Source organism: Gekko japonicus, unplaced genomic scaffold (assembly GCF_001447785.1).
Source record: "Gekko japonicus isolate JY-2015 unplaced genomic scaffold, Gekko_japonicus_V1.1 scaffold734, whole genome shotgun sequence".
NCBI classification, from domain to species: Eukaryota; Metazoa; Chordata; class Lepidosauria; order Squamata; family Gekkonidae; genus Gekko; species Gekko japonicus.
This window is the reverse complement of record NW_015174295.1, coordinates 647,635-661,733: the sequence shown is the minus strand read 5'-3', so window position 1 is coordinate 661,733 and position 14,099 is coordinate 647,635. Positions and strand designations below refer to the sequence as shown.

Sequence of the window (14,099 nt, the reverse complement as noted above, 5' to 3'; positions counted from 1 at the left end):
TAGCAGGAATCAGTTTGAAATTCAGTGCTGTCTAATCGATACCAAGCACGGTGCTTTATTCCCTCTTCACTATGCCTCCAACTTGTGGAAAAGACTTTACCACCTTACCTTACCAAAAAAGTTGGTTTAATTACAAGGATTCCAGGAAGGTGGATGAGCCTGCAACATTTCTAAAACACCAAACTGAGCCTCTGGGTAGGGCGGGATAGAAATGCCAAAAATAAATAAATAAATAAAAATAAATTCTCTTCTAGGTGCATTGCTACTATTAAATATTATTACCTGGAACTAAACTATCGTTGTAAATCCACGGGGGCATCAGTTGCTGGATTGGGTCCTGTGAAGGAAATACACCAACACCTAAAGACACAGACAAAGAACCATCATTTAGGAAACACTTGCAGCCAATGACTTGTCTGGAGCACTTCCATCAAACCATTACAAAGATGGAATCAGATTGTCACAAGCAGTCCTGTCAGAGTGGCACATGTCTGGCTAAAAACTATGCATAAGGGAAGAGAGAACTGTATTCATTTGTCACAACACACCCGTCTGCTTGTGATGGGCAACTGCAAAGCTTGTTTGCCATGCTCATGGACTTTTCTCACGCTCCCGGTTCCCTTTGTTCACAAAGTATCACTCAGAACTCCACAGTTCGACCAAGTTCCGATTCATCATGAAGGATGAATGCCTGCACTCAGATGTCAAGACAGACTAAACTCTGACCAACGAGAAGGTTTTCAATCTTGCCTCATGAGTGAAGCAAGCAGTGAGGGAGTGTGCAAAAATGGCAAACAAGCTGTGTTCATACCCGTCACAGACTAATAGAGGTTTGTTCTGACACTGGAATACAGACTTCCATTTTCCATATAACAGACACATCAGGGCTTCCACCCGCACCGAGCTTCTAAGAAGAGTTGGCAGCACTGCTGGATTTTTATGAAAATAAATGCAGGTCAACCAAGTCAGCCATGTGGCTCATTATGTGGTTTATTAAATTGCTTCTAGTGAGAACTATGGCCTTCCTTGATCATACTGACATTTCTGTCTTCAAACATTCATTATCTAGAAATGTGCTGCCTGCAGAACACCCAGTACCTTCCTTCCCAGAGCCTCCAGACACATTCAGGCCACAATCTTCCCCTCCCATACTAAACTGCAGAGTTTTGCATTCCCCAGTGGTAGGAATCAAGTGAAACCAAATTAATTTCAGGAGAAAAGGCCTCAGAGGACAACAGCTCATTGGCCATCTCATGGATAAAATCAAGTACATCTGACTGTACTCCATATCTTGTTCGATTTTATTTTATAGCACATACTTGATAAGCAGATACTATCATTCGAACGTCACAGAATCCAACCAAAATAGTTTTTGTAAAAAGGAGGCTTAAATAACATGGTTACATGCATTCATTAAGGAGCCAGAGATCTTTCAGTTCCAGCAGAGTTCTTCAACAATTGTTAGATTAATTAGAAGAAAGGTCATCCAAACAGCAAGCCAGACAGAGCACAGAGAACTTAAGAACAAAACCTATCTGTGCACCAAACTCTCGGGCAAGTGCCCGACTAGAATTCTAAGCTGAATGATATTATTAATAAAGCATGCAGTGGTCTTCGATAACATTGCAAACTCTGAAGTCAACTATGAACACCAATGGCGCTCACCACATACTGTGATAATGAACTCAACAATTTGACTGCACACTGGGTTAAGTACTTCCTTTTGTCTACCCTAAATATCTCCCTATCAACTTAATGACAATACCACTTAGTATTTCTGTTGCGCTTTTTGAGTGTTTGAAGCATTATAAATACACAGAGTTGCAAAGCTTACAACAGCCCCATAAAGGAGGACAGTATTATTATCCCTACATTTCTGACAGGGGCCTGAAAGACTGGCTTGCCTAAGGCTAGCTAGTGAATGTCCCACAAAGGTGAAATTCGAACCAAGAACTTTCTTATTCAGAGTTTATTTATCTATTAGGTTTATACCCTGCCCTCCCTGCTTTACAGCAGTCTCAGGTGCTGAATGAAACCAGCTCTCTACTTCAGGGGTCTTGGAGGCAAAGGGCTTTCCCCCTCCCACAAGGTTAACAAGAAGAACAAGCATCAGAAGACGGCATGCACGACTGGAACAATGTTTTCGCTGAGGACTGGCTACCACAAGGACTGAATCATTTAAAAAGATGTGTTAGGCTTCAGGCTTATAAACACGGGGTATTAAAATCAGAGCAGTAGCTGCTTTGTGTTATGCGTGAGTAAAGAGAAGGGGCTCTTCACTGGGGTCATTATTCAAGCAGGGGTTCATAGCAAAGTCAAGCCGGCACTCGTGTTAAGAGGTTAGCACACGTCAGCTAACAGTATTTGAACAAACGCAATTTGCTCACCACGCTGTTCGACTGACAAGTTTTGGTCTGAAGCCTTGTTTGCTCCTCCTCCCGGGGCGCCATTTGCCAGCTCCCCGAAAGGCTTGCAGTTATTGGCTGTTAGCCTTTGGTCAGGACAGTGGATAGCTGCAGCACCCAGCTCAAATTCAGGCATTTTAAATTTGATTTGAGTCTCCCTGAATTCATTCAAACTGCGAGGGGGCAGAAGCTGCTCTTCTGTGGGATGGCCTAGACAAACAGAGGAGGAATTATTTGTATATGGCTCACCACCTTGATTTTGGAGCTTCTCCCCACTTTAGCTCCACTCTGCCTGGACAGGAAAAAGAAACTCCAGCTACCCAAGCAAGCATGCACAACCCACCCCCTCAGTACAATGTGAAGTTCCCATCTCCGAGGAAGAGGAGGAGATTGGATTTATTAGAGATTGGAGATTGGATTTATACCCCACCTTTCACTACCTGAAGCAGTCTCAGAGCCTGTGAGGTGGGTGGGGCTGAGAGAGCTCTTTCGAGAACAGCTCTGAAAAAACTTGTGACTGACCCAAGGTCACACCAGCAGCTGCTTGCAAAGGAGTGGGGAATCAAACCCCGTTCTCCCAGATTAGAGTCCATGGTCCTAACCATTACACCAAACTGGCTCTCAGAGTAGATGTAAGGAACATTACACATGTACTGGTCCTATATATGTGTATGCGTGTTTGTGCATGGTCATCGGTGAAGGAAGGTGCTGGAAAATGCTCTGCAGAAAATATTCCATTGTTTAAAATCATCATTTCGGGAAGTTAGTTACAACAGTGCAAATGGATCTAGTGCCAGTCAAAACTGGCAACTGAAAGCGTAACTCTGTTGAAGTAAAGATAACAAGGGATCTTACAGACCAACAAGATTTTGGGGGGTATAAGCTTTCAAGAGTCAAAGCTCTGGTCCATCTATAAAAAGGAGAAAATTAATAGGAATGTTGCTTACTGCAGCAAATATTCTTATAGCCAGATCTTGGAAAGAAAAAGCAATTCCTACGGTAGCACAATGGGTTCATAAAATCTAGGATTTGTTTATGTTAGACGTTTTTTCTGTTTATAAGGATTCTAACCATAATGAACAACTTTTTCGCAATCCGTTAAGTATTTGGTTTCCTTTAGTAGAAAAGATAGATTTAGAATGTTTTGGAGGCTATTAAAGCTGCCAAATATAAGCTCCTCCTATTTTGTTGAGGCTACAAAAGGATTTTGCTTAATAGACTGTATTTTCACAGAAGTTAATGGTTGTCAGTTTATCAAAATTGCTTATATATTTAAATAGTTTTGTAAATGATATGGTTGTTGTGCCCCTTTTTCTCCTACTGTCATATACGTTATGTCATTGCTGCTGCTATTTTAAAGTGTAACATTATACAATTAAATAAAAATTTAATTAAAAAAAAAGGTCAACGCTCCCTTTGGCAGATCCGAGAAGGATTTTAGGGCCCCTTAAAGGCTAACCAATCTAATGTGACATAACTTCTGGTGAACGCATGCTGGCGCTCAGGCGTCTTCAACATCCTGAGCAAGGAGCCCTGCACTGTGTGACTGAGGGTGTCCAGGCTGTGTATGAATTCCAGCAGCCAAAGCAGATGAACAGAGAAATTATGCACAGGTCTTTCTTCATGCAAGAATTACATTAACCATTTCCCACACCTTAATTGCTTTTGCTTTCAAATTTCAACTACGCAATGGAGGGAGGTGGACGCACAGGGGTCATTTAGTAGAAAAAGAGGTGCAGCTCATTTGCATAACTTATTTGCATATGCCACACCCCCTGACAAAGGGCAGGCATGCAAGGGGTACCTTGAGAAGATCAGGCAGGGAACCCAGGCATGTTTAAAATGCCTTTCTTCCCCTTCCCCAGATGGGGAAGGGAAAGAAAGGCATTTAAATCCCTGTATAGAAATATTGATTTCTACAAGTCTCATGCCTTCTCCTGTGAGGACATTCTATGTCTCTGTTTCCTGTGCAGGCCAAATGGTCCAGGGCAGACCAGATGGCCTGAACAACCTCAATAGCCATGCCATATAACCACACATTCTTTCATACCTCTAAGTGGAAGAGCTAGACTTCAAGGCGCCTGCTTTAAGGCTACATGGGCCATGTCACGTACATCATGGAGAAGCTGAAAGTTGGGTCACCTGACTGCAGGAGGAGTTCCCAAACTTCTAGCCTATCCCCACATGTAGCCATGACAAACAACAATTGGTCACACCCATGCCCACTCGCAATTGGCTAATAGTTGGGGTATAATTGTTTGGTTCCAATAATTGGGGTATAATTGTTTGATCCCAATGAGAGAGCTTGCTTGCTTTCTTGCTCTCTCCTCCTGTTCTTTCTGCTTGTTTTATTGCACCTGAAATGCAGCCCTTGAGGGACAAAGGACTGGCTTTGTGAATTGGACCATATGGTTGAGCAAAGATGGATTTTGCCTTCAAAATCCCTTGGACTGTTTGGATATTATTCCTGAACTTGGTTTGTTATGTTGGTAAACTCTGGTAGTCTGTGTTAAGCTCTGTACTGAATAAAAAATTATTCTTGTTTCTAAATGGTCTCTGATGTTGTACCTGAGTTCCAAGTCTAAACTTCTGTGCCCAAGCTGACCACAAGCTACCATTAAGCGTAAAGTGTGCAGCTCTGAGTAGAGTTGCTAATGTGTTAAGCCCTAGATGCCAGCTGAGAGTTTTGAATCTCTGCTCTGAGCTGGAGGGGACTCTAGTTAAAAGAGGTTCTGGTGGCACACTGTTCTGAAACCAGAGAGGGTTTAGACCATCTCGTGGGTTGTTGTTTAATGTACTGTAAAAGTACAGGGTTCCCTCCCATTCCTGGCCTGGCCTGGGTGGGTTAATACTGTACAATCCCCCCCCCCCACTTCCCTGAGTTTCTCTGCAAAAGCGGAGAGGCTCAGGGAAAAAAGGGGGCATGGCTGGCTGCCTGCCCTTCCCTTCCCTTCCCCAGCCAACCTGACGCCGCGGGCTGGCTGGGGAAGCAAAGGGCAGGCACGCAAGCATGCCTGGGTTCCCTACTCCTGGGCTTGCTGCTCCCGGAACGCCTTTCCAGCTTGTTCCCCCTCGAAATGACCTCTGTGTACGCAACTGAATGGACATGTCTTTTTATAATATTTGCAGGTTTTACAACAAAAAAATCTTTCAAGTGAGGTTTTGGATTTGTTTGATTGTAACTTTGGAGGGTGCTGTCCCAGAGAGAAATGAGAGTCTGGGAAAGCACCACTTGGAATGCATGGCCTGTTTTGCATTTTTTAAAAGACGCCTAGAGAATAAAGAGGGGAACGTTGGCTACCATGGCTCCTGAGCAAAGAGACAAAAGGGGAAGGTGAAATGGCGCCAGCGCCCCCCCCAATCCACCCCCTTACACCACTGCCTCACACAGCTGCATTATCAATCCTGTAAGCACAACTGAATGATTTTTTTCCTAATCAAATATTTCAGTTTATCTACTTTAGACTACTGAAATAAGATTCTATGATATTTATTTGGCAGGTAAAATGAATAGGGCATACTTTTTAAACACAGTCACTTTTAAATTACATACAGGTCACAGAAAACATGCTAAATCACATCCCAATCCATTTAGGGTCTTAGAAACATTTACAACTGAGCACTTCTGCTACTGCTACTGCTTGTGCTTGCTTTCTTGTCTTCTCATGGACACTCCCCTTCCTTCCCACCAGAGCACTACAGAGGCAAAGATCCTGAGCTCTTAACTGCTTTTTCGAGTCAGGGAGAAGGCCATAGGACTGCCGCTCTCCTGTCCCCACTGCAAAGCGCCCCCCCCTTCCCTTGCCAGTGGCTGGTCATTACATCAGAACCACAGACAACAGTTAATGTTACGTTCCCCATCATAGTCAGAGATTACTTCATTATTTATTTAGAGAATTTCTATGCTGCCTCTCTCTCTAGAACCTGCTTGAGGCGGCTCACCAGCCAATGAAAATGACAAGCCAACAAAAAAAAGTTCAATAAAACTAGCATTAAAACAAACAGAGCAGTCTAAAAAGATATTAATGAAAGCAGTACTCAGGCTCAGAGGAGAACACAAAATAGCTTTTAAAAATATAAGACCCCTTATTTAAAAGCCGGGACAAAGGGAAAGGTTTTGTCCTAGTGCTTGAAGACAGTAAAACAGGTGCTAGGTGAACTTCAAAGAGGAGGGCATTCCAAAGACAAGGTGCTACCGCTAAAAAGGCCCTGTTGCTAGCTGCCACATGCATCGCCGAAAGCAGGGATTGGGAGGAAAGGCAGATTTTAACAGGCAAGATGGAGGAGGATGGGAAGAGATGGTCCTCCAGGTACAGACTAAAAGCACCAACTAGCAAGCCTTGGTTAAGAGGAAACTCAGTGTGCATTAGCTATATGATGATGGTGCTGGTGTAACACTTAACCGTGGTTAGGGCTGACTGGAAAGTCAGCAGGGAACCATGGAGGGGACAGGGAGGGTTTGCAGTCCTTCATGCCTGCAAATGATCCCTTAATCCTGGTGAAGAGGTTCAGAATAATCCATCTGCACCTTCCCACAGTACCACCATTGCTCAATGCATGTCATCTTTGGAAGGTTTCAGATAGTCATTTGCACCACAGGAGGAGTGCGCATGCTTAAAGAATGTCACGTGGACAGCCAATCAACTACACCTCAAGATCCTTGCTCCAAGGCAGCATTCATGCCACATTGTCATTTGAAGCCACATTTTCACACCCTCCTGGTTCCATGTGCCTCCCCAGTATTGGGCTGATCACAAGAAATCTCCTCACATCCACCCAAATCAGCATTTTATTTCCTTTAAACCCCTTGCCTCTTGGGCTTCTGATTAGATGGAATTTCTCAAGCCCAGGGGGTTAAGATCGCATGATCAGGACTGACGTCTTTTGTTCCACCACCAAAGACATGGCAAGGTTACCTGTTTTCTGAGTGTTTTGTGAAGTTGCAGAAGCAGAGAAATAAGGACCCTGCCCAGTGGTACCATGCAGGATGGAGGACACTGGAATCTGGACTGGAGGGAGAGGCTGGGCCACAGCCTTCTTGGAAAGCCGCTGCCCGGCCTGGGAAGAAGGCTGGCAAGACTGAAAAGGCTGGGAAGAGGTTGGAGGCACGAGAGCCGGGGCTTCGACGGGCCCCTGCATAAAGTCACTAAACTCCTCGTCGTCAAGAAAGGCAGAGGTGTAGAAGACAGACATGGTGGAATGGGATGGTGTGGGATGATCTGCAAAATGGAACGAACAAACACACACACACACACAAATGGAAAACAGATGAGGAAGAGGGGAAAAAACACAAGTCTCTTTGCTAGGAAAAGTGAGAAGGGGGTCACGTCTATTGAAGGCAGAGCACATCTGCTACAGTACGACAACTTCTGGATCAGGGTGTTAGAACTGTGGTTGATTAGCACTTCTGTATGGAAGACCATTATCCCGGGTTGATTGTTGCGTGTGGCTTGGCCAACCACAAAAAAGACACTTGTAATGTTTCTGAATAACCCCCCCCCCAACTCAACAGTATATTTATTTAATTTAAAAACATTTGTATCCCACCTTTCCTTGTGGTTCATTTGTCCTGTGGTGTCTGACAGACAGGAGGAGGAGAACCACGTACGCAGCAGGCTGGCCCCCTTATTTATTTATTTAGCTACTTACTTCATTCATGCCCCACTTTCCTCCCCAGCGGGGAACCAAAGTGGCTTACAGCATTCTCCCCTTCTCCATTTCACCCTCCCAGAAACCGTGCCAGGGAGATTAGGTTGAGGATGTGTGACTGGCCCAAGGTCACCCAGCAAGCTTCCATGGTAGCGTGGGGATTTGAACCTGGGTCTCCCAGATATTGTCCAACACTCTAACCCCTGCGCAACGGTAGGCCTTTTGCACTGTTGAAGTGGTAACCCTGTTCTCCAGTTTAAATTTGTATAGCAGAGTAGACTGCTCTCTTGAACGGGTGTGAAAACTTAAAGGAGTGGCTTGCCTTGTCTGTTCCACCTCCACTGCACCTTAAGACAGACCCTACTTATGGTTGAAAGAATAACACAAGTTGATCAAAAACGGTGGGGCCTTCTTGGTGGCTGTGCTGCTACGGTACTGCTCCTGTTCCCCAGGGAGAACTAACCCTTTATCGTGTAGGAAGTATTGTAAAAAAAATCATGGCATTTCAACTGTTGAGTTTGAACTTATCTTTACTGATCACTGTTGAATATGCATTTAGAATTTTTGTGTTTACATTTGCTGTTTTAATCTGTTCATCATTTACTGTATAATTTTGTGGCATTTTATTGTTTGTGAGCTGCTGAAGCCTTCACGATCGCAGATGTTCAAAATAAATAAATTTCAAAAGGAAAAAATGCTGACAATACTGCATCATCCACAGAAGAGGCAACCCACTTCCCATTCAAAAATGAAAAGAAGGTTGCCTGTTCAGGAGGCTGTGGAAACCTCACACATATATTCATTGTAATCCTGGGCTTTGAGACCACCCAAAAGTGAATTGGGGATCACCAGTAGATTTTGGACCACAGCTTAAGGACCACTGTACTAGAAGATGAAACACAATCAAACAGTGCCTATGCAAGGTGAACACAGATACACATGTGGGTCTATAACAACAAAGTTTAGAATTTGCTATCAGTCTCTTAAAATCTTTAGATGTGCCAACTGATTTTTCATTACATTTATGTAACTGTGATCCAGCCACAGTAAAGAACAGGGAGATCTGGCAGAATAAATACATATCCATGTTTTTTTTCCTACTGTTAAACCACGTAATGCATCATATGTTTGATTTCAAGAGTTTTCTCCAAAATAAGAACAGGGAGATCTGGCAGAATAAATACTGTTAAACCACGTAATGCATCACATGTTTGATTTCAAGAGTTTTCTCCAAAACAGAATACCTGCATTTTTGGGATGAGACGTTGGCGTAGGGTGCAGTTTAGCATCCCTGGAAAACCCATCCAGGTTCCCTTTAATAGCTTCCAAGGCATCGTCTCTGCTTTTCTCACCCATCTGAAACACAAGCATGAAGAGACTTTGAAATGGCTTGAGCAGTATTCTAAATTCCTGTTGAAAATCTGGTGCGTGTTTCAAAAGCAGCTCTACCCAGTTCACAGATGTCCCAGCAGCCCAGTTGTGGCATTGCCTTCGAGAAGGAGCCAGACAAAGGATTCTGCTAGAGTTTACTGTAAATGCTTTGTGATACGTTTCCACTGATTTTAAGTTTTGTTAGCTGATTTGATTTTGTGGCCAAACAGAGGGATAGAGTTCAATTATTTCACAGAACTTTTAACAGGCAGCCACTGAAATAGTATTTGTAACATACCTTTGGTTTCACACTGCTCAAAAGCCTTAGCTTTTGTTTCTGCTCCTCAAACTGGCGCCTTTTCCTTTCCTCTTCCAGAAACTTTTGCTGGTGTTCAAATCTTTTCCTGCAATGACGCACAAGCCATTCTAATTAAAAACTCCATTTAGGTCCTATACAGACATAACACTCAATATCACTTGTTTTACACATTTCCATAGTCCAGGACCATCTGAATAGCTAAACGATGTTCCAGGACTGGATGCGAAAGCATGGTCTGAAGTGGGTTTGCAAATTATAATTAACCAACAGATGCACACCAAACAAACTGCAGCTGTGGCCGTTTCCCTGGCCTCTTTTCTTTTCAAGGTGACACGTAAGCTTTACTGGGGTCTCCCTGCACATACCTTCCAGGGCAGTGCTTGGCTCAGAAATCTTAAAGCCATGGTCTACCATGAAGCAGAAAGTAGACCAGGCCTCACACATAAAGTAGTAAGAAGGTAAAACAAACCGTAACACTTCAGACTGAAGATGAGAAACCATGCTTTTGAATGTAATGAGGTGGCAGAGTGAACTGTACCTCTTTCAGATTGCAAATAAGGGATTAGGTTTTTCAAAGTTCCCCTACATTATTGCCTATAAGCCAAAACTAACATAGCATGCAAATGGCTGCTAGTCTAGAACGTCTCTAAAATCCTAATTTCTTATTTGCAAGGAGTTTTACAGGAGAAAAGCATTAAAAATGTGACACTTCCCACACGTGGTCTGAAGCAATATTGTTCATTCTAAGGTAAAGGTAAAGGTTTCCCTTGCTCGAAAGCCAGTCGAATCCAACTCTAGGGATGCGGTGCTCATCTCTGTTTCCAAGCCAAAGAGCCAGCGCTGTCCAAAGACGTTTCTGTGGTCATGTGGCCGGCATGACTAGATGCCGAGGCACACGGAACACTGTTACCTTCCCACCGAAGTGGTACCTATTTATCTACTTGCAATTTCTTGCTTTTGAACTGCTAGGTTGACAGGAACATAAGAACATAAGGCCCAAAGGCCCATCCAGTCCAACACTCTGTGTCACACAGTGGCCAGAAATACCAGTGCCATCAGGAGGTCCACCAGTGGAGCCAGGACATTAGAAGCCCTCCCACTGTTGATCCCCCCAAGCACCAAGAAGACAGCATCACTTGCCCCAGAGCCCCTATCTATACCTTGTGGCTAAACTGCACACAGTATTCCAAATGAGGTCTCACCATTGATTTATATAGGGGCATTATTATATTGGCTGATCTGTTTTCAATACCCTTCCTAATAATCCCCAGCATAGCATTGGCCTTCTTTATTGCAGTCACACACTGTCTCGACATTTTCAGTGAGTTATCCACTACAACTCCAAGATCTCTCTCTTGCTCAGTCTCTGCCAGTTCAGACCCCATCAATGTGTATTTATATTTAGGATTTTTGGCTCCAATGTGCATCACCTTGCACTTGGCCACATTGAACCCCATTTGCCATGTTGACGCCCACTCGCCCATCCTTGACAGATCCCCTTGGAGTGCCTCACAATCCTCACTGGTTTTCACCACCCTGAACAACTTTGTATCATCCGCAAATTTAGCCACTTCACTGCTTACTCCCATCTCCAAATCATTAATGAACAAGTTAAAAAGCAGTGGACCAAGTACTGATCCCTGCGGTACCCCACTGCTTACCACCCTCCACTGAGAAAATTGCCCACCTACACTCACTCTCTGTTTTCTATGAACTAGCCAGTTTTTGATCCATAAAAGGACTTGTCCTTCTATCCCATGATTTTTGAGCTTACTTAGGAGCCTTTGATGAGGAACTTTATCAAAAGCTTTCTGGAAGTCAAGGTAAATAATATCTATTGGATCCCCCTTGTCCACATGTTTGTTCACCCCCTCAAAGAACACTAACAGGTTAGTGAGACAAGATCTTCCCTTACAGAAACCGTGCTGAGTCTGCCTCAATAGGTTTTGTTCATCTATGTGCCTACTAATTCTTTCCTTAATAATGGTTTCCACCAATTTACCCGGTATCGACGTCAGACTGACTGGCCTGTAATTTCCCGGATCTCCTCTGGAACCCTTTTTAAAGATGGGAGTGACATTAGCTACCTTCCAATCCTCAGGAATGGAGGCAGATTTTAAGGAAAGATTACATATCTTTGTCAGGAGATCTACAAGTTCACATTTGAGTTCTTTCAGAACTCTCGGATGTATGCCATCTGGGCCTGGTGATTTATCAGTTTTTAAGTTGTCTATCAGTTTTAGGACCTCCTCTCTCGTCACCTCAATCTGACTCAGGTCTTTCAACACCCCTCCTGAAATCAGTGGTTCTGGAGTGGGCAAGCACTTCTCATCTTCCACAGTGAAGACGGAGGCAAAAAATGCATTTAGCTTCTCAGCCATTTCCCTATCATCCTTCAATACTCCTTTTACCCCTTGGTCGTCCAAGGGCCCCACTGCCTCCCTGGCTGGTTTCCTGCTTCTAATGTATTTGAAGAAAGTTTTATTGTTGGTTTTTACGTTTTTTGCTATATGCTCCTCATATTCCCTTTTTGCCTGCCTGACCGCAGACTTGCATTTTATTTGCCATAGCCTGTGTTCCGTTTTATCAGCCTCACTGTGACTAGCTTTCCACTGCTTAAAGGAATCCTTTTTACCTGGGGCCAGAGACAGGAGCTCACTCCGTTATGCAGCACTCGGGTCTTGAACTGCTGAACTACTGACCTTCCAGTCTGCAGTTCATCATCTTAACCACTTGAGCCACCGCAGCCCTGTATTGTTCATTCTACCACCTCATGATTCTATTGCTGCATTCTGCTACACATGTAGACCAGACCAAAGCCAGGCCTAAATTTGGGGTTCTAGATCTCATTTAGCCAGTTACAAAGACCACGGCCACCGACACCAAGAAGGTTAAGAATGCTTGTGCCATAAGGCAGAGAGCGCATGATTCTATATAGCAACCCCTTGGTTAAATGCTTTGTCATCATAGGGGCTCTGATGGACAAACAATTCTTCTTGCCCCCACCCCGAACAGGAGAGCTAAGCACCACTTACTGCTGCTCTTCGACAAACTGCTTCCGCATATCAGGGGTGTACTGAGGAGCTGCTGGGCGCATTCCGAGGAAGGGAGCCTGCCCCATGTATGGCATCCCAGCTGTAGACATTGGACCCAAAGGCATGCCTCCCTGCAAACAGATTTGACGTTTCAACATAAAATTATCACTTTTTTAAAAAAGACACCAAGATATGGGCAATAGCTGGCCACTGCTTTGTAACTTATGGGACACTTAAGCCCAAGCACTGAACTTCCAGCAGCCTGAAAGGTTTCACGGTCTCTGTTTACAGGGGAACCTCAGCCCTCGAGGATAAACCCAGAAGCATTATGAACACTCATTCGTTTTTATCAACGGGCCACCAGATTGTTAAAAACGTGCTACGTGTGTGTGTCCCGCCCCATCTGGTGGAGCAGTACAAAACAGCTGCAAGAAACCTTCTGATTTAGAACCAGTGGCACCCTCCCGTTAAAATCTACCACACGAAACAAATCATGAGGGGCAAGAACCCATGGGAAAATACTTGGATGGTTTACCTGACGGAAGACTTCCCTATATCAAATGTGTGTTTAAATGTTACCCTATTTTAGTCAAGAGGATGGACACGGTCTACTGCAGTGGTTACCAACTTTTTGGGTGTGGTGACCTGAAAGCCCAAACTTACTCGGTATGGTGACCCAATTGTTTAGAAACAGAGCATACATGCAAATCACACTGTAAATGCCTGGGACCTATTTTCACAGGCTTCTCCACTCACTTCTGAGTTGGGACCCACAGGGTGGGAAGCCCTGGTCTCCTGCACAGGGACTTCCCATCCACCCTCCTAAGCTTCATTGTAGGTCTGTCCCTAACCCACAGACATTAGGAAAATTCCACAAACAAGTTGCATAGCGGTGGAGACCTGTAGCCAAACAGTATTTCTGAAAAGTCTCAGAGGGCAGATTTCCTCAGCTCATGGAACGGCAGTCTATAAGTCTGTTAATTCATGTCAGAATCCTAGCAAGGCAAGGAGAGCGTGTCTCACTTAGGTTTTCATCTGCTTGCCAAGATCGGTTTGAGTCGCTCTTTTCGATACAGACTAAAACCAAATGGCTTGGGGTCAACAGACACAAGCTTTACAGTCACAAACCTGCATGGTCATTGTTCCCGGAGGCATCTGAGAGCCGTAATTCACACCCATCATGCCTTGCAGGTTGGGCTGCATGACCGACATCATAGGGAAGCCTTGTTGTTGCATGGGAATCATGCCTGCACCAACACATTAAAGACCGGTTAGGATCCGTACTGGCTTTTCACTTGAATTAGAGCACTGGTACACTAA

General features: G+C 44.2%; 1 protein-coding gene across 3 annotated transcripts in view; it reads right to left on the bottom strand.

The window, feature by feature from the left end:
* SYNRG (synergin, gamma) overlaps positions 1-14,099 on the bottom strand; it is a 97,602-nt gene that overhangs the window by 82,136 nt on the left and 1,367 nt on the right. For 2 of the 3 annotated variants that reach the window (XM_015424080.1, XM_015424081.1), the window contains exons 2-7: positions 13,908-14,026; positions 12,780-12,910; positions 9,724-9,829; positions 9,299-9,410; positions 7,322-7,624; positions 283-360 (exon numbers count right to left, since the gene is read on the bottom strand). In XM_015424080.1, the coding sequence (XP_015279566.1) occupies positions 283-360; positions 7,322-7,624; positions 9,299-9,410; positions 9,724-9,829; positions 12,780-12,910; positions 13,908-14,024 (847 nt within the window). In that variant the 5' untranslated portion in view covers positions 14,025-14,026. Of the gene's footprint in view, positions 1-282; positions 361-2,387; positions 2,588-7,321; positions 7,625-9,298; positions 9,411-9,723; positions 9,830-12,779; positions 12,911-13,907; positions 14,027-14,099 lie in introns of those variants that run through there. The other variant, XM_015424082.1, reaches the window with a different exon arrangement.